Source organism: Calliopsis andreniformis, chromosome 8 (genome assembly GCF_051401765.1).
Source record: "Calliopsis andreniformis isolate RMS-2024a chromosome 8, iyCalAndr_principal, whole genome shotgun sequence".
In the NCBI taxonomy this organism is placed as follows: Eukaryota; Metazoa; Arthropoda; class Insecta; order Hymenoptera; family Andrenidae; genus Calliopsis; species Calliopsis andreniformis.
Genome location: NC_135069.1, coordinates 3567992 through 3586205, shown reverse-complemented (window position 1 = coordinate 3586205; position 18214 = coordinate 3567992). Strand labels below are relative to the sequence as shown.

The following is an 18214-nucleotide window of genomic DNA, read 5'->3' as shown; positions in this document are numbered from 1 at the left end:
AAATCTGTTCGAACGATTCCCCATTATTGACCAAATTTGACTGAATTTGCCAATGCGAACGAATCGCGCTGACAACAGACCCATTGTTCGTGGGATCATCGAACCGAAAGGTTTTAACCTGTAAAAGTAACCCACCTGCTGTTCGCCTGCGACTCATCGGACCGTACAAAGCATCAGCCAGGTATCTCGATCTCAGAGGCACGCTAAGAACTGTATCGCTGCCAAGGGTCGACGTTCCTCTGTGTATCTCCAATAACTCCTAAACACCGTAAATATCACGCGTAACTAAACCTGTACACTAATTACCTACACATTTTCAATAATTGCCAAACACTAACTCACATTTAACGAAAACTGCCTCATAACCAATTTAGAATTCTCGCTATCTTATAAACTGTTTACTCGCTAGGAAAGGTATCCCGCGCTTACCTTTATCAATTTCTCTTTCCAGCTCCTCTTTCTCGGTCCTTCTGCTGTTATTTACACGTTAAATAACTCAAAACATCTTGAAAATAGGATGCAGCATACAAAATCAGTCCTTTCGGCGGGCTCGATGCGCAGGAAAGTGACGCTTAATGGTTGCTCAACATTCTTGCAAAATTCTATGGCGCGAGATATAAACTAAGGTTAGAACCAAAACTCCTTTCACACGAAAATTAGTAAAATTCTATAGAAACTCTGAACTATAGACGTGCTAAAGTGTTTAATAGGCAATTATTTAGAGTCTAAGAAGATTTTCCAAAAGAAATACTGATAGAAAAGGGTTATCTTTACTCTCACCTAATTCGACCACCCAGCCGCGTCCCTAATACGTCCATGTCCAATGACCCCCCGCGGCGGACGCGCGCATTACTCGCGCAGAGTGGCACATCTAGTTTACATGCAGGGCCTAGGTAAGTGGCGCCCCAAGCGTTTGCATTATCGATGCTCGGAACGCGCTCGACGAGTTTCTTTTCCCAGCATCCAGGAAAGCGGCGGTTCAACTAGCCAACTAAACCCTCGATTAATCAGTCAACTATCTTCCATTCTCTACTCCACAAAAGCAGGACTACAGTATCTCCATGTGAGTATGAAACTCTATCCACGATTTAATATAAAAATCCCCGAAAATCCGAAGCGTCGCGAGCCTACAGCATCGAATTGAATTCGAATCCGATTAATCGAGGTCCTCCTTGTCGAGATTCGTCCGCTTTAATCGCGGCGACACAGAGGGGGCAGCGGTTGGCCGCGATTGGCCGCTTTTCTCGCGTATGCAAATGTGAACTCACCTTCTCTCCGTCTGTCCCGTGGTATCGTTGCAGCGGGCTAGGAGCCGGTACACGCGAGGTAAAAAGGCGCGCTCGCACCCGCGGCCCAGAGAACTCGCCTTTCCTCGCCGGGCGGAGCCGCGCGTGATCCGCGTTCCGCCGCGATTGGAGCAACGTTCCCCACCGTCGCGACGCGCTTCCCCACCATCCGAAGCGTCCAGGCGCTCGTCCGCCGCTCTCCGTCCCAAGCAGCTCTTCCTCGTCGCTCCTGCACCCACGTCGACCGCTGGCCAAGTCGCTCCGTCTCCCTCCTTCCTTCGAGCGACTCCCCCACTCGTCGCGCCTCGGTCCGCGTACGCGTTCCGCGTTCCCCGTGGCCGGTAGGCGGCCGACCGGGCGTACGTGGGCCCTCTAGTGTAGCTGCACACATGCACGCGACAGCATCTGACCGCCGTACCAGCCGCCGCAGCCGTAGCTGCCACCGTAGCTCGCGGATGCTCGTGTGCCTGCGATAATAACGCTCCCTTTCTCTCTGCCAATTGAAGATTCACGGAGATACAGCCACGGCGCGGATCCATGATGAGACGGGACGGTCCTGCGCGCGTTCCTTGCCGCCTGCACGTTTGAATTCGCGGGGAGACAGTGTGTGAGACGCAGTGAGACGTTGTGACAGTTCCCATGAGAGCCTGGGGATTTTGACGCGCTCGGCCATCGAGCATGCACGCTGCACGCACCGCGGAAGGGATTACGCTGGTCGTTCGCGAGACGGCCGATGGGTGACGCTGCGATTGACGCGTGGATGACAGGTGAGACACTGGCCCGTTTGAATATTCGCGCGGTTCGCGGGGCTAGGGGCGAGGGAAGTGGACGAACCTGAGAATTGAGGATTCAGAATTCGGTTCTAGAACAGAGATTCTGGAATAAAGGTTGTGGAACGGAGGATCACTGTGGAGGATCGGAATTGGAGTACACTGTGGACGTGGATGACAGGTGGATTCGGGGACTCGAGGTTTTTGTTTAATAACTGCACGCAAGTGTCCTCGAGGGTAACCTGTGCCAGTGACTGGAGGTGTTACATAAAGGTACGTTTCTCCGGTGTCTGTCTGTGCGCGTTGTCAGTGCAGTGTTCTGATATACTGTGATACCGAGGAATAGACAACAACAGTGTCAACTTTTTCCGTATTCCTAGGGACGCTCGATGACGTATTAATGATAGCGCCGCCATTACGCTCCTATTCGAAAATCGTGGCGCGAGGGTGACTTTTGACAGTCGATCGCAGGTCTTCCTATTCGACAACTGTGAAGGATACAGGAGATCGTTCGAAAAGGCAGCCGAGCAGGTAACCACGTTGGATCTCGCGGCGTTGGCTGCTTACGGGGGCGTTTCGGGACCCAAGGTCGCGGTGGCGGGCACCGGGGTCCTCGCGCTGCCCGGCCTGATACCCGACAAGGGTTTATCATCGCCCGGAGGTCAGTCGAAGGGAAAGTCCGCAGGGCTGGCGGGCCTCGACAGCGAGGCGGTGCGCCGGTGGGTCGCCGAGGCCGCGCGAACCGTCCGGCAAATTCCGCCTCCGGTTCTGGTGCCTACGAGCTCGCAGCAGCTCCTCCAGCAAGCGCAGCAGCAGCAGCAGCAGCAGCAGCGACAGCAACATCATCATTCCAGCCATCGCCAGCGTCAGGAGTCGAGCCCACCCTCGGTGGGAGCCTCCCTATTCGCGTTGCCGTCGTCGATGACGCAGACACCCAGCATGCATCTGCTGGAGAACAACAACCTGGTGGAGGTCGCCATGGTCCAGCAGCAGCAGCAACAGTCGCAGATGCAGCAGCAGCAGAAGCAGAAGCAGACGAGCCCGACGAATAATAACACCATTGAAGCTTGGAGGTCCATTCAGGGCGGGCATCAGTGGTGGAGTCCTCCCAGCAGCGTTCATCAGGAGCAACAGCAGCCGTCGCCTATCGCCCAAGTGACCCAGGCGCAAAGTCTGGTCGCTGGCACGGTATGTGGCCAGAGACAGTCGCAGATCCAGTCGGAAATCGATCAGCCGCTGGACTTTTCGGTCGGTTCGTTGCAGCAGCAGAGGTTGCACTCGCGCGTGAGGACTATACACGAGAGGCTGCAGAGCAGGATGCATGATAACAACAACGGGACCGGCGTGGGACAGAAGATCGCCAGGGGGACCGGAAGTAGGAGAAGTTACAGCCCCAGCGAGGGGAGCAGCAGCAGCAGCGAGGACGAGGGTGTCTCCACCGGCGGCAGCCCTTCTGGACCACTTCGAGGCACCGAGAACGGTGAGTTTTTTAATTGCCATATTTTCATTCTACAGTTTGCGGTAATCGTTTCCCGGGAAAGCGTCGGTATTGTGATGAACGTGAATAGCGTTAAATTGAGTTGACGCAATGCGTTGTACAATCGTATAAGGGTTTAGCGGCGATCAGGTGAAATTGTGTATTTGCAGGGTATTGCATTCTCTTGTGCAATGAGTTGCCTATTTGGAGTATCTTCGAGTTTGGCTTTCTTGTAGATAAGGGTATGATTTGAATTTGATAAGAAGTGGATGAATAATTGGAGGATTATTTGAGCAGGTGTTCTGGGATATTTAATATACGGTACAGAGTGGAAATGAATGATCAGTATTGTTATTGTTGATGATTGAGAAACAGTGAAGACTTGTGTGCAAAACGCAGTGGATTGTAAACAGTTTTTTATGTAATTATGCAGATTGCAAATGTACAGTGTTTTAATTAGTAGTAAGTAATCTAAACGATGTTTGTTCATTTGAATGCAGTCTTGCACACACTTTTTCTTTGACTTCTTCACTTCCTGTACTTTCTAGCAACTATCTCAAGCTGATATCTCTTTAGATATCAACTATTCTGAAAAGAACTAAAAACTTGTAAGCTTAGAGATTAATTATCTACGAAAGTATTAGTTTCTGGACTTATATTTATCGAAGCCTTCATGTTTCTTTTAATAAGTTTCATTAACTACTGCTGTACATGTACTCATGGTTTATTTTCGCTCTGTGGAAATGAAACTCTTCAATGATGGCATCGAATAGCAATCCAAGGAATATTACATAGCATTTATAAGACGGACGTAAAATTTTCTCACAGCATTTACTTAGGAATTCTTAATAATCTTGTTTGGAGTTGTTACGCGGTAGCCCTTCGCGGTCGTAATTGTTTTCAAACATAATCTCACAGCAGCAGGCTGCGCGAGACAATACCCTTGAAAATTCATCATAACATTCACTCAGATTTCCTAAGAGAAATCTTACTTCGCTCATGTGTTTACTTTTCACGGTCGCAGTTGTTTTGGAGCAAAATATCCTACACAGACTTCTCTCGTAGCAACCACCGCATACGCAACCTTCTCCATTAATAATTTCATAGCAAGAAATTGAGTACACTCAGAATTAAGTTTCTGCATAATCTCAAAATCAATGTTTAACAAGTACCAGACGAGAACATCATCATTTACCATTTGATAAAATCACTTTTTCACTTTGAATACATTTATTCTATATTTTCTCTCTCTGACTATTCACAAAAATGTACCTTCTGCCTTTCCTACATCACATGTCAACTTCGACTCGCCAAGGGTTAACCTCAGTGCTACTCCAAACATTTCCGCACGAATTTCTATCTCCCAAAAAGCGATCTCGCTAACGAAACCGGAGAATCTGAGACAAACGAACGCGTGCGTCACGCTATCCGCTATTTGTTCGGGGTACGAAACACGAACCGATCCCGTGTGCATTTTGGGGAGGAAAACGGTGGCGTTCGTTCCGTCAGCTGTCAGTGCAGCCCCCCTTCGCACGTTCGACACCCCCGCAGAACCTTGTCGAGGCTTTGTTGCCCCTGATGGCATTGTGCACTCGTTCCCCATTATTGCAGTAAAAGCGAGATGCAACTGTGGGCATACCTGCAACGGCCACGCGTTGCGCCAGCGTTTCCATACGCAAAACGCATGCCAATTGTAGCGTGCGTTTTACGATGGGAAGGTGGATTTCCTTTTAGAATTTCGTTTCGCTACGCGATCCCCATTGCTTCCACCACACGATTCCCTCCGCGATAGCAGCATTCCTCGTCGGATGTATTCTCCTTTCGCGATAGAAATTTGTACTCGACGAGGGAAAAAACGGAATTATTCTGGAAATTGTTTGACGCGTGAGTCACGTCCATTTTCGTCGAACGTAACGTGTTCCACTGTTATCTGTACTAGGAACGATAACGACGTTATTTGATGGAACCGAAATAGAGGTTATCCGTTAATTGAGCATCACTCTCCATTGACTTATCAAAAAAATCTACCCCTATCGTATCTAGAAGCCAATTAAACTATGTCACTAATTTGCGCGATATTAACAGCGTGAGTCATCTTCGTGAGTGGATTTTGGTGGGGACCTTTCAAGTATTTTAATATATGGAGTAGGAAATTGTGATTGTGTGTTTATCTCAGGGTTTATTGATAACTCGTGCGCAATTAATTTTCAGTATTCTTAATTTTCTATAATCGCACGTGCTCGGGACCGTGAGCACGTGGATGGTCACGTACCTACTCGTTGCACGAAGGAGGCATAATTCAATCTTGGCGACGATCGATAATGCAACGAATATCAAAAGAAATTGGAAAAATGCCGTAGTATCGGTCGGTTGGTTTGCCAATGATATCAAGTCGCTGATTATCCCAGGAAAAAACTAAATATTATTGTATTTATACCTGCCGATGCGTCGGAGTTATCTTCGGTGTTTATTATCGCGGTTATAATGTGTCGGGCGTCGCGATACCGTGAAAATAAGAATAATCGTAATTAAAACGATACGCCGGCAACATTATCTGATTTTAAACAGCCGGATCTTTATTAGTTTCAATAAAATGCAATGTAAACACCGCGGTAGAATTGCCTGATAAGAGTCGTAGCTCGCGCGTAATACGTTCTAAGCGTGATAAAAAATCGTAATAGTAATGACGGGTCTAGTACGGCACAAAACGAGGCAAAATCGAAGCTTGCATTCGGTCTCTCTCGATAAGCCGCGTCGAGTAGCGGCGATGGTCGCGGGTCCAGGAAAAGCGATAGAAAGAATTATCTCTGATTTCGTATTATCGATAACCGCTCGACGCGAGTGTATTGCGATTAATCCGATGCCAATTATAGTCCTCGCGCGGCTCGAGCGCATCGATATCGCTCGCAATCATACATGAATCTATACTCCATAATTGCACTAATATTCAAAAATACAAGGGCAAATAAACGGCGTGTAGCCTGGCCGGGACAGGGAAAAATGTTGGCCGATATCGTATCTGTCGATAAGGTGTCAGGCTCTAAGGCTTGTTTGAATAAATATTCCACGTAAGCGCGTGATCGCGCGGTTATTTTCGATGAGCAACGAGATACCACGAAAAATCCATTTTTTAAAGTGAAATCGTAGAGTACTCCAGATAACCACTAACTTATATAACACCATGGCACTTCACTTCGTTTATGAAGTCCGTTTTCGCTCACAGTTAATGTTCATCCTCATCTGGTCCGAGTTTCACACTCTTTCTTCTCCTTACTCCCTCAGCTTCTCTCTTGCTTTTTTTTCTTTTCTTTTCTTTGAAGGAGCAAACTCACAGCCGCTGGTTGTCACGTTACGCGGATTACTCTGCGGCGATCGGGGGGTATAATTACTTCGTGGCTGAGCCTCCTTCTTTTCGTCGTGCTAATACACGTTCAATATGGGAGAATATAATTAATCCTGGCAAGGAACACGCGCAGGACCGCGTAGTTTATATCGGAGATAGCCGATTGCGCCAGGGCCCAGGGACCTGTTCTCTCCCGAGGGCCTCTGCTGGTGTATTACGGTGTAACGTGATACGCGTTTGATTCTATGTTATTTACGAGCAGGTGTACCGCGCAACAATGTTTATCACATAATTAGATTCTATGCCCGAGCAATCTCTATCGCACGTCAGTAAGCCAACCCACTGTTGGCGCTGGGAATGACGTTTCACGTTGGATGACCCCACCTCGATAACAATAATTTTCCCTTGAAAACGCTCTCCATATTGATTTCGATCTGTCCCGAACGTGCTCACGTCTTTCTCCTTTGTTCCACACGGTCCAGCTTCTTTATCAGTGCTCATTTTTTGTTGAACGTTTCAACGACACATGCTCGCCCTCGTGCTGCTCTTTTTAACGAGCCACTAAAAGCTGCTCCTTTTTCCTTGAGAACATCACAGGCGACAGACACACTATGGCAGTCTGGGCGAGATAATGATCGCTGATCGATCGGCAATCGTACGATTTCTGCTAATTATACACCGCGCTGCTCCGTTCATGTGCAATTAATTATGATAATGTCTAATAGGAATTAAATCACGTCGCTGTGTTGCCTTTTAATGATTTAATTATCGACTATCTGACACTTATCGCAGTCGTGTCGTCTCTAATCCATAGTTTAATAAATCTATGTTGCATCAGCGCTCGCGATCGACTCTGTTTCACCGGCGTTCCACTTTGAATAGGATTCCACGAATTTAAATGGCGTTTCGAGGAGCATATGCTTTTTTCAGCAGAGTAATTATTGGAAAGGGGACGGGTGGAGTCGTAGTCGTTGGTTCGTTAGCGAGATCTCGCAAGAAAAAGGGAGCCATTCGAGCTCTCACGAGCGCCGTCGGATCACTCGCGTGCGGAAAATTAGACGGCCCCTTTCCGATCCGTGAGAGTACTCGCCGTGCTCCCATTCTTTCTCCTGCCTTCGACCGATGATCTTCAGTGATCTTCGAGTTTCGTGTGTCGACGACAGTTCCTCGAAGTCGTTCCACCGAAACGAATTTCAGATCCCTCCGAGACTTTCCTTCTTCCTTCTTTCGCTTAACATTTTCATCGCCCTGGATCCCGCGGAGGCCATTCGATCCCACGAGATCGTTTTTACCTTATGAGAGTTCGGTTTCTCTGAATTTTTGCGATTCACAATGCACCTGAATTCTGAAGTTTAATCGAGTATCGGAGGTATTCGAGGAATTGGATATCTTTATAAGTCTGATATCATGAGTGAAGGAAAAAGGATAGTGAAATTATTTTACTACTTTTAGTTATAGAAAAGATGGATTTAAAACAACTTAGGCGACTACGCTTAAAGCCACAGATGGGTGTGCATCACTATATGATTACATAGACTGTTATCTCAAAAATCAGAGTAAACTTGCAGTAAAATTGTATCAAGGTGGGGTCATGTTTGCCTTGATTTGTAATGGAAGATATGACTAATTAATTTTATTCCAATCGTATAGTTCATAGAATGACTTCATCTCGACTCAGGAGCTCAATATTTGAACAGTTGCTTACACTATAGAAGACAGATACTGCCTACGGCCTACAATCATCGAATCATCAGTGCATTAGAAAGTGGATGTTCCTTTTATCTTTATTCATACTCAGAACAGTTCTTCCCAAGAATAACACTCGCTCGAGTAAATACAAGGCTTGTAATTATCACTTACAAGAATGTCGCTTGAACTATATCAAAGTTAGAACTCTTCTAACATATAAATTCACCTGCGTTGACATCAGTGCCCAATCGACGAATCTCTTCTACATAACATATTTATTTTCGCGCTTTGCTCCGCTATCGAGCCGAGTGAAACGGCCTTTTATCGATCAGTAATCTCACTTGAGAAATGAAGGCTTGGCTTCGACCTGGAGATAAACAGAGGCTCTCCTGCGAGGGAGTGACAAAGAGGAAACGAGAGGCGACCGGAAACGAGCGGGTAGGCTCGACTAACACGCATTCCCCATTCGTGTAAATTTCGTAGGCTAACGTAAACTCTCGAATGAATAATGTTCGGCCTTTATTTGGGTGTTTCCGGAGAAGACCTGTCGAGATTACGAGTCGAAACCGCCGCGCCGGACGCTGCGGGCGGACACAAGCGATTCGACGCGAGTACGCGCAAATTCCCCGGATTAATTCCCCGGAGATTGCGAAAGCAAACAAGCGATCGTCTTCTCGAACCGGCAAACAGTTCTCTCACCATTTTCAGTTTCGAATCGAATCGCGATTATCGAGCGCGATAATGGGCATGCACCGAGCGGATTTATTCCGTGCTGTGATTAATAAACTCGTTCCTAATAAACGTATCTCCATCTCGGTTCACTTAGCGAGCTCGCTTCTAGAAACGCAGCCAATTACAATAATCGGCAGCATTAACGAAATCGTTGATTTCACCGCTAATTATCGCCTATTCGAAGACTACTCGAGGTACAATTAACGATGCCTGAGTGAAGGATCGCAGGGTTTTGGGGCCGGAAGCGATTCCCCGTTTTTCTGTTACGTCATACCGAGATCCCGCGGTAATTCCGTCTCATTTGCATCGTTCAGCGGGTTTCCGATTATAGTCTGCTCGGCTTTCGAATTAAGGCCGGCCGGAACCTGCCTCGAAACGCTCCGGGGCTAGCACACCGAATCCCGCCTATTATACGTCGGGACACACGTGTTGGTTTCTCTCGACACAGGCTCGTGGGCACGTGACTCGTGGGTGGTGGACGGTAGGTTTGATGGAAATAGGCGGGCAACACTCGCGGATTTGCATTCGGAAATTGAGGCTGCTTGGCAGACGTGCTTCGAAACAATGCGAAATTAACGCGACGGTGTCATACGACTCTCTTTAGGGTCATCTACGATCTGACAGAGAACCTACAGCGTAAATTAGAATATCTACTTAAGGTGAATGGCCCTGTAGTTGACCATGTCCTAATAGCTGAACACTGATGATGATTTTATTTAATTTGAAGCTTGAATTCTAATGCATTGGGCAACATATTAAAAATAAAAATTAAGGACAATAGATAGCAGTTTAGAGTACAAGAACAGCTTCTGAAGGTAGGATGACCCCAGACCCCTGGTGCTTCGAAAATCTCACCTGTTACGTAGCCAGGCTCGACCCGCTCGAGGAAGCCTGGGATACGTGACCCAGAGTGGGTGGACGTGGGGAGGGTTCTCGGGAATGGGGAATGAGAATGGGAATGCGGGGATTCCCTGTAGGTAGGCACAGACAGCGAGAAAGGTACCAGTGTACCTATATAGCTGGTGGCAGGTAAAGCCGCCGGATAAATCTCACCTTGGATAGGTCAGGTTGGGCCAGGAGAGGATTCCAATAAGGAATGGAGGACCGTGTAGGGGTCACGTGGCGGCTCTTTTCTCTTTCTCCGCCCTTCCCCCTTTTTTCCTGTATCTCCTCGTGCACTTCTTTCATCTCGACCAGGCAGGTACCACTTTAACCCTTGCTTCCCTAGCTCGGAGGGCCACCTTCTCGCGTGTGTGACTACCTGTACACGAAAGTCGTGGACAAATCACCGCCGTGCGGTGACACGCGACCAACTTCCCTGCACGCCTTTCTTTAAACATTCAGGCGAAAGGATTTTGGACACGTGTCACTGAGTCTTCTCGTTGGATTCGAATATAGTATTTCGTGGCTATTTTGCACTACTTTATGTACCTACTTCCTTCATTAGGCACAATAGAACTTAGTGTTCAGGTATCAGGACATGGTCAGCTACTGAGACATTTACTTTAATCCCATTATATCAGCTTCAAATTAATCTCAACTCTGTGGAATTACGAAAATTCACTTGAAATCAGTTTCAAGCCCCAAGTCACAAATACTTAAATATCTCCGAGGAAATGCACCAGCTAATAGTGCATCAGTCAAGTGTAATGCCTCCATAAAGTTGCACCGCGAGACACCGCGAGACACCGCGAGCCAGGTATCGGCGAGCCGTTCCCCGAGCCTCGAGTGTTTTTCCTTCGAAAAGCCCCTCGCGTCCATAACTCTTCGTTAGTCGTGGCACCGGTCGAGACATGCAAATTATGAGTCGCATCGTTATCCCATCCCGCGACTCCGATCGATACGATCTCTCTCGCGTCGATGACGAATGCGTCGTCGAACATTGTGCGGCTCGAGTGGTCTCGCGCAGGAAGAAGAGGCGCGCGACGACCTTGCAGCACTCGCGGCGGATCGGAAAAGGAAACGGGCTTCTCGTAATGAAACCTATAATGGCACGTACTTGCAGGATAATGCGACGAGGCGGCCGCGCAGGCACGTACACCGAACACTACACTCGAACGCGCACCCACACACGCCTCTTCTCCTCTCCCCTTCGCGCAGACTGCCCCTCGGACGCGAGGTGTTTTTTCGCACGCGATTCGAGCCTCCTTTTCACGGGTTGCAGACCTATCACACCAGCACGTGAGAGTGCTCGGCGGCTTCGACAACCGAGGTACTTGCCATGCATATTCATCCCACGTTGATCTCGTTGATAATCGCGTGGATATTTTTAGAAAACGTTTTCCAGCATTTTAATGATCATTTTTCATACCGAGGCTCCAGTAGAGAAATAACTTCTGCCTCAGAAATTTATAAGCTGGTGCTCTTGTTCCCATCGTGACGAGTTGGAGTCTTCATTCATTCTAGTTTCACGAGGTTTAGACGAGGCATTTAGATGAGACTCCACTCGTTAAAGTCTCGCTACTGAAACAAGACACTCAGACTTAAAACGTTCACTGCCCCCCTAGAGCCGTATGCATATGTACCATAAATTGTCTATGTATAGGTCACTGCATTGCATTCTGCTGCGTCTATTAGGGATTTATTCAAGCCTTAAAATCGTATCACTGATCAGTCGTTATCCTCGATCGTCCCCTCCACATCCACATGTTGGTTTTTCTCTAGTACTGGTCCTCGTGTAAATGGAAATCGCTAATATTTCTCAATGATACCGGTTCGTTGAGTATGCAGCGCGCGCGGTCAGTTGCTCGCGGCGCATCTCGCTTCAAGGACCGGGCATGTTTGCGCCTAGCCAGCCAGATAAATGATGGAAATCACCATATTCATCGCATTTGTCGGCGGCGAAGCGCACAGGTGAGCCGCTCACCGTATTTGGCGCTCGCGGTATGCTAATTCCGCGACGGCGCGGATTGGCAGCGTAGGCCGCGAACGTCGAGCTGAAAGGACGTCGGGAGCGCATAATCCTGCAATCCTGTTTATCCAGATCCAGGGAGTGAATTATTCCTGGCGACGAAGTAAATGATGTCGCTGCGGAGCCACCTTGCGCGTCGCTTCTCAGCCTTCGATCGATTGTTGCAATTGCATCGAACAGACTGCTTCTTGCTTCTCTTCGGATGGAGATTGTGGTACGTGGAGATTGCGGACTCGTGGACCAAGGGATTGAAAAGTTGAACATTGTGCGTGAACTGTGTAGATTTCTTCCTGTCTGATGAATTTGAAGTCGAAAGATCCTTGGATGCACTGTCAATGCACTTAGGGTGAACTTTCGGTGCACCTTGGGTGCATCTTGAATATACTTTGAATGCACTTTGAATGCACTTTCAATGCATTTGAAATAAATTTACGAACACGTAAGGTGCACTTACTGCATCTCCGTGATGCATCTCGATGCACTTTTCTCGGGGCACAGTATAATCTACGAGGCTTCAGTTTCGAAGAACGATCAATATTCCCGATGAATTTCGTAACCACTGACGAATTCGTTTTGCAATCGTCAGTGGAGCATAAGTTTCGTTAAAAAGAAAAATGAAAGCGTACAATTCCTGAAAAAAAAGGATCCCGATCTCTCTCTGAAATTCCTTAACTTTTACATACACAACTTTCTTGCGTCTTCAATAGCCTGCAAAATCAAGGAACAAACACGTAAGCGACTTTTGTTCGAGGAGAACAGTTCTCATCTATTCTCAATCCAATTAGCCGATGCAAATTAGAGGAAGATAAACATCGAATCGGAATCATCTGTCGCGATTGAACAGACGAACTCCATTAACTCTGCTGCATCATAGGAGTATCGTTGCGCAAAGACAAATGTAGTTTTGATTAGCTCTCGACGCTCCATCCTCCTCCAATCGAGGAATCACGGAAGACACGAGTAATTTACATAACACGACCGATTTGCGAGTGGTAATTCGCGTTCGTGCCTCGAAACTCGACGTTAATCGATCGCTGACATACGCGCGTCGGATGGTGGAAAGAGAATAGATCGGTCAAGTTTCTCACGCTTACCGATGATTCGCCTTTTCCATTGCGTTACATCTCGTTAGAGGCATTCGAGGCTTGATGGATAGGCGCGTGAATCAGAGATCCGCGAGATCCGCGCGATAGATCCTGTGGGAAGCGACGCTCGATTCTGGATCATCGTGTAGGAATGTAAGGACGAGCTCTGAGTCTTCTGAGGAGACACAGGAAACAGGAAAGCAGTGAATTCCGTGATAGTTGCGACACAATTGCAATTATTATCCGACGGAATCCGTCTGGTGATCTTTATGGAAAACGAAGGACTTTTCCAGCGTTCCTGGAAATTTCTCTGCTATTCATCGATTTCGCTCGATCACGTAACTGGGAAACGAATCGATGCTCGAAGGAAGCTTTATCGAGCTTCCACACACGCCTTGTTTCTTCTAATTTACGGATTTTTGAAGCAGGGAATCGATGGAAAGCTGAGGACGCAAGTCGCAATGATCGATCAACGCCACTTGCTCGCGCTAATTACCATAATTTACCAATAAATCGTTGTTGACTGGTATTTATCTTTCTCGCGAATGAAATATCGAGAAACTCCGCACGGCCGCCACTTTATCCATGCAATTCAATTAAAATCTCTCGCAACGGTAGCCGCAGTCGATCGCGAGATACCGACTCGTTTTTTGCTCCACGAGCGCAGTGGATATGCTCGCTCAAAAATAGCTGGTTTTTACGGCGATAATCGGTCTCGAGGCTTAGAGAAATCGGTAGACGATTTTACTTTTAAAAACGTCGACAGCTGGGGATAGAACCAGCCTGACTTTCATCGGTTGGTTCATCGTCCAAGCAGTTGCGGTCGCCGCATCCTGCCGCGGATTGCAACGAACGCGCGTCGCTCAACCATTCGGGGGATACGCGTGCCATCTGTCTTTATGCAAATTTTCCTCCCCTCGGAGTCCCATCGAACATGAACGATATGATCGTTTGCAACTTTGTACTCAATGTGGCATAATTTCTTTCTCAAATTGAAGTATTGCAATATTAGAATATGCATGTAGGAACAAGGAAATCGGAGAATTTCAATATTCAAATATTTGAAAAATTGAATATTCAAAAATTATAGGTATACATATTTGAATATTCAAAAATTTGAAAATTTGAATATTTGAATATTCAAATATTTGAAAATTTGAAATTCTTCACTCTAGGGAATGAAAGTAAAATGGAATCTCTGTATAACCGTGTAAGCTTTGATAGAACTCTTAATGAATGCAGTGTGGTGATTCATGTGTCAACTCGTGTGCCACTCTGTGACAGAACAGATAACTGAAACGCAAACTGATGGGCATGAATAAGATTGGATTTGAATGATCCATACCTCTGCATTTGGAATTCGCGTAGCAAGTTATCCGCGACGTGTAGCACAATGGTCAGCGCTTCAAAAGGTTGAATAGAAATTCAATGGAGCGATCGATTGATTAATCGTTGGTACCTTAAACGCGCGGCCAGGCGATCGTAATTCCGGTCACATGGTGCAAGTGATATTTAAAAGAGGCAACGTCGTGTGTCTGGTGTGTTTGTTCGCGGTCCCGAGATAATATCTGGTCTCGAACGCTTTATTATATGTATATGGCCAGTTTATTATTCTCTGGAGCTAGTTCGTCTCCCGCTGCCTGGACAGGCAACGTCGCTGATGTGGATTTAATTATATCGTTTCGTGTAAAGCTGAATTCAGATCGCTCGCGTTAATGAGCGATTCCAATCGAAAGGGCCCAGCAATCCTTTGACGTTCCTTCGCATCATGTGCGTTAATTAATGGATTAGCGGAGTAAACAAATGCACAGCTATGATTAATCGCTTCTTAAGCATCTAACGCGGCGCCAGGGTCGTCCTAATTGCGTCACTCTCCCGTGGGACCATTTCGGTGGGACCTTCGAGCTCTCAGGGATTTCAGTTTCTTAATTTTCCGGCATTCCATCAGTGTCTGCCAGAGAGCCGTGTTGTTCTCTCCATTTATGTCTCCTCTGGTATTTAAAGGTCTTCATCTTGAATCCTCCAATGTCTCCATTTTTATTACCTTGACCCGACGTATAAAAGTGATCGGTGTGTGAATGCTGGTCATTGATATACCATTAAAGGATAACACAATAAAATACATAAAAATTCGTGTACCGGTTTTTAATGTGATACTATCAATATAGAAACGAGAAAAGAAATAGTTCACGAAATTAGACGTTGCATCGATTGACTCTTTGGGTGCAGCAGGTCAACTGCTTCACACCTACTACATACATAATTCCTATGACCGTACCTGTTAACCATATTCACATATGCGCATTCAATGCACAATTGCGCAATCTCCTATAGAAAAAGAAAATATTTCAACCCTTTTTCAACACCTATAAATATTTCCCGATTCTCCTACAGATACAAAAATAGAAAAAGATTTTAATTCGAAAATCTAAAGATTTGAAATTGGCGGTGGAGGAGTCAAAGAATTCTGCAGCGCATCTAATTTAAACAGTTCCCTATCTCTATCTCGACAGCTTGCAAATCAAGCTCGCGTCGATCTTCGGTCAGATCAAAGGCATCGAGGTGTTTGCCGATCGCGCCATTATCGCAGGTCTTAACGAACTACCTAGCAAAATATCGCGGCCTTATGTAATCCGCAAAAACGGCCACGTCGGTGGTCGTTTCGAATTTCGCGGCATTATGTGAGTCAGCAAACGGGCTTCGAAACGGACGGGGGGAGATCGCTTGAAAGGAAAGATAATGCGAGCGTATGGAGAAACGCGCGTGGCTAATGCCCCACGCCGCTTCCTGCCTCATGTATTCAAATTAAAGCACGTAACGCCGTCATGGAGCCGCTACGTAATGGTAATGATGATGGTAAACGAGACCCATAGCCGCTTTCTTCCACTGTCACTGCCCGTATCATCCACGACGCGGCGTCATCCGACAGCTCGATGACGGTGCAACAGCTCCGCTGCAACGCCCGCTGACGCTCCTTCGATCTAGCGCGAAATTCACTCGCAATTTGTGCCTGGTTACTCGACCGCGCCGCGCGATGTAATTACGTTATTAACGGCCGTTTTTCCTCTGCATAAGTCGGCATAATAATTTGTTGCTGCCGCGATCGGGGAACGAGGGGGAGCTGAAAGGTGATAGCAGTGCTGATGGTAATTGGATCCCCTCACTGGAAAAATTCGTTTCTGCGAGAGGAGGTAATCTATTCGCGAGTATTGCAACAAGCTGTGAGCACAATCGAGGGCGAAGTTTTTTACTTCTTTAGAATTCTAGAATTCATGAAATTAATCTCCCGAGACAGGGTTCGAAAAAATGTATTCTTTTAGAGATTCAAGGAGGTAATTCTACAGAATACTTAGAACTATTTCTTCACTAAAATCCTGGATACCACTTTAGCTAGGATTCCCCTCCCCTGAAAAGAAGGGAATAGTCTCGTGGAAAGTCGGCCCATCTCGATCGCTTTTACCTCTCGGTGACAGTTCTTTCACGGTTGCGCAATCGTGCTCGATTCGCCGATACGACGGAAGGCTGGTGAATAAAACGGAGCCAGGTTCGTCGACCTGAGCGAGCTAATCTCTGTCCACGGCTCCTTCGAATCGCGGGGCTCGCTGACCGCGTCGCGACGTTCTCTCTGTCCCTCCCTTTCTCGCTGCTGCGGACAATTCCTTCCGGAATTACAGGTCGCTCCTTCGGGACGTTCCTCGAGCGACATAATTAGGAGCGACGCTTAATGTAATTTTAATAACTAGTTAAATAAACATAAGCGCAAGTCAGGCGCAATTTGAATCCGGATGTGCCACGATGAGCGGCCTCGATAAAGCAGCACAATGTTAATGCCTCGGCTTAGAGAGAATTGCACCGTCTCGCCGCTTCTTCATCCCCCTCCCCCATCGGCTCTCTTTTTATTTCCACAAGAACGTCCTCTCTTTTTCTCCTTCCTCTCGCGCGATCGTGCCCGCGCGGATTGCGTGAGCTGCGTGCGTGCGTGCCTGGCTGCGTGCCTGCGTGCACAGGCATGTTATTTCGCAGTTTATGCGAGCTATGCTAATCCGACGAGTCCATAAGCGCATCGAGCATTCCCCAAATCATGAATAATCAGCCCCTCGCACGGACGTTGTCTCACTCCCTCGCCTGTCCACCTTCTCCTTCCTTTCGTCGCGGATCTGCCCTCGCAAAGTTGGGAACCTTGACAGGTTCCTCTGTTGGTTATCCTTTGGAAATTAATTTTTCGATGTTACTTTCGCTCGAAACCGAGATGAGTCGTTAACGAGGCTCGAAAGGCACGCAACTTCCTTTTGCGTCGTCACCCGTTGCAAGTGAGAGTTAACTGCGATCAATTAACACATATCGGAGATTCCTCGGGGTCCGATGCTTGGACACTGTGGACACTATGGGCGTTGAAGGTTCTCTGCATACGATTATCCAGGCTCTGACGCCAGCAGGAAGATCTGTTTTTTGTTTCAGTACTGATGTTGCTAAATATCGATATAAAAAGGGTCTTGCGTAGAAGCATCCACGTTTCAAGGATGAAATGCCAGGATTCCGTGGTGTCTCACGGAGCGACGCGGCAAATATCGCGAGAAGAATGTCGATTCTCAGCTCGCTCTCGCCTCGACTCTATCCTGTCTTCCTCGAATTTCTGCTCGCTTCCCGCGCCGTCTCGCAACTTCCCTAGTCACTTCCTCGAACCGTGCCTTTAATAAATCATCTCTCGTCGTTCCCTGAACAATCTTGATGAGGCCTAGGCTGAAAATTATCACTCTAAATTTCTACGCACGAGAGCGCGATCGATCTTTGCACCCCTGCACGTCGCTGTCGAGGTGGAAATGCTAATCGTCGATCCCGCGCCAGAGCAGGCTTATTAATTAGCGACAAACTGCAGAGTCATTCACGGTGGTCCAATTTTTTTTCTATTTTTACGTAACGC

At 47.2% G+C, this 18214-nt stretch overlaps 2 protein-coding genes across 2 annotated transcripts in view; one reads left to right on the top strand and one right to left on the bottom strand.

Annotated features, from left to right (window-relative positions):
- Positions 1 to 1156: 1156 nt before the first annotated feature.
- On the bottom strand, positions 1157 to 1959 carry LOC143182046 (uncharacterized). Its single transcript, XM_076382789.1, is given in 7 exon segments — positions 1157 to 1238; positions 1269 to 1304; positions 1306 to 1349; positions 1351 to 1506; positions 1509 to 1607; positions 1609 to 1779; positions 1834 to 1959. Coding segments are annotated over 7 exon segments (714 nt in total).
- A 1018-nt stretch (positions 1960 to 2977) lies between these two features.
- The window catches only part of LOC143182335 (uncharacterized), a 99609-nt gene continuing 84372 nt past the window's right edge, over positions 2978 to 18214 (top strand). Inside the window, exon 1 of the mRNA XM_076383287.1 lies at positions 2978 to 3536. Coding sequence (XP_076239402.1) covers positions 2978 to 3536 — 559 coding nt within the window. The remainder of the gene's footprint in view (positions 3537 to 18214) is intronic.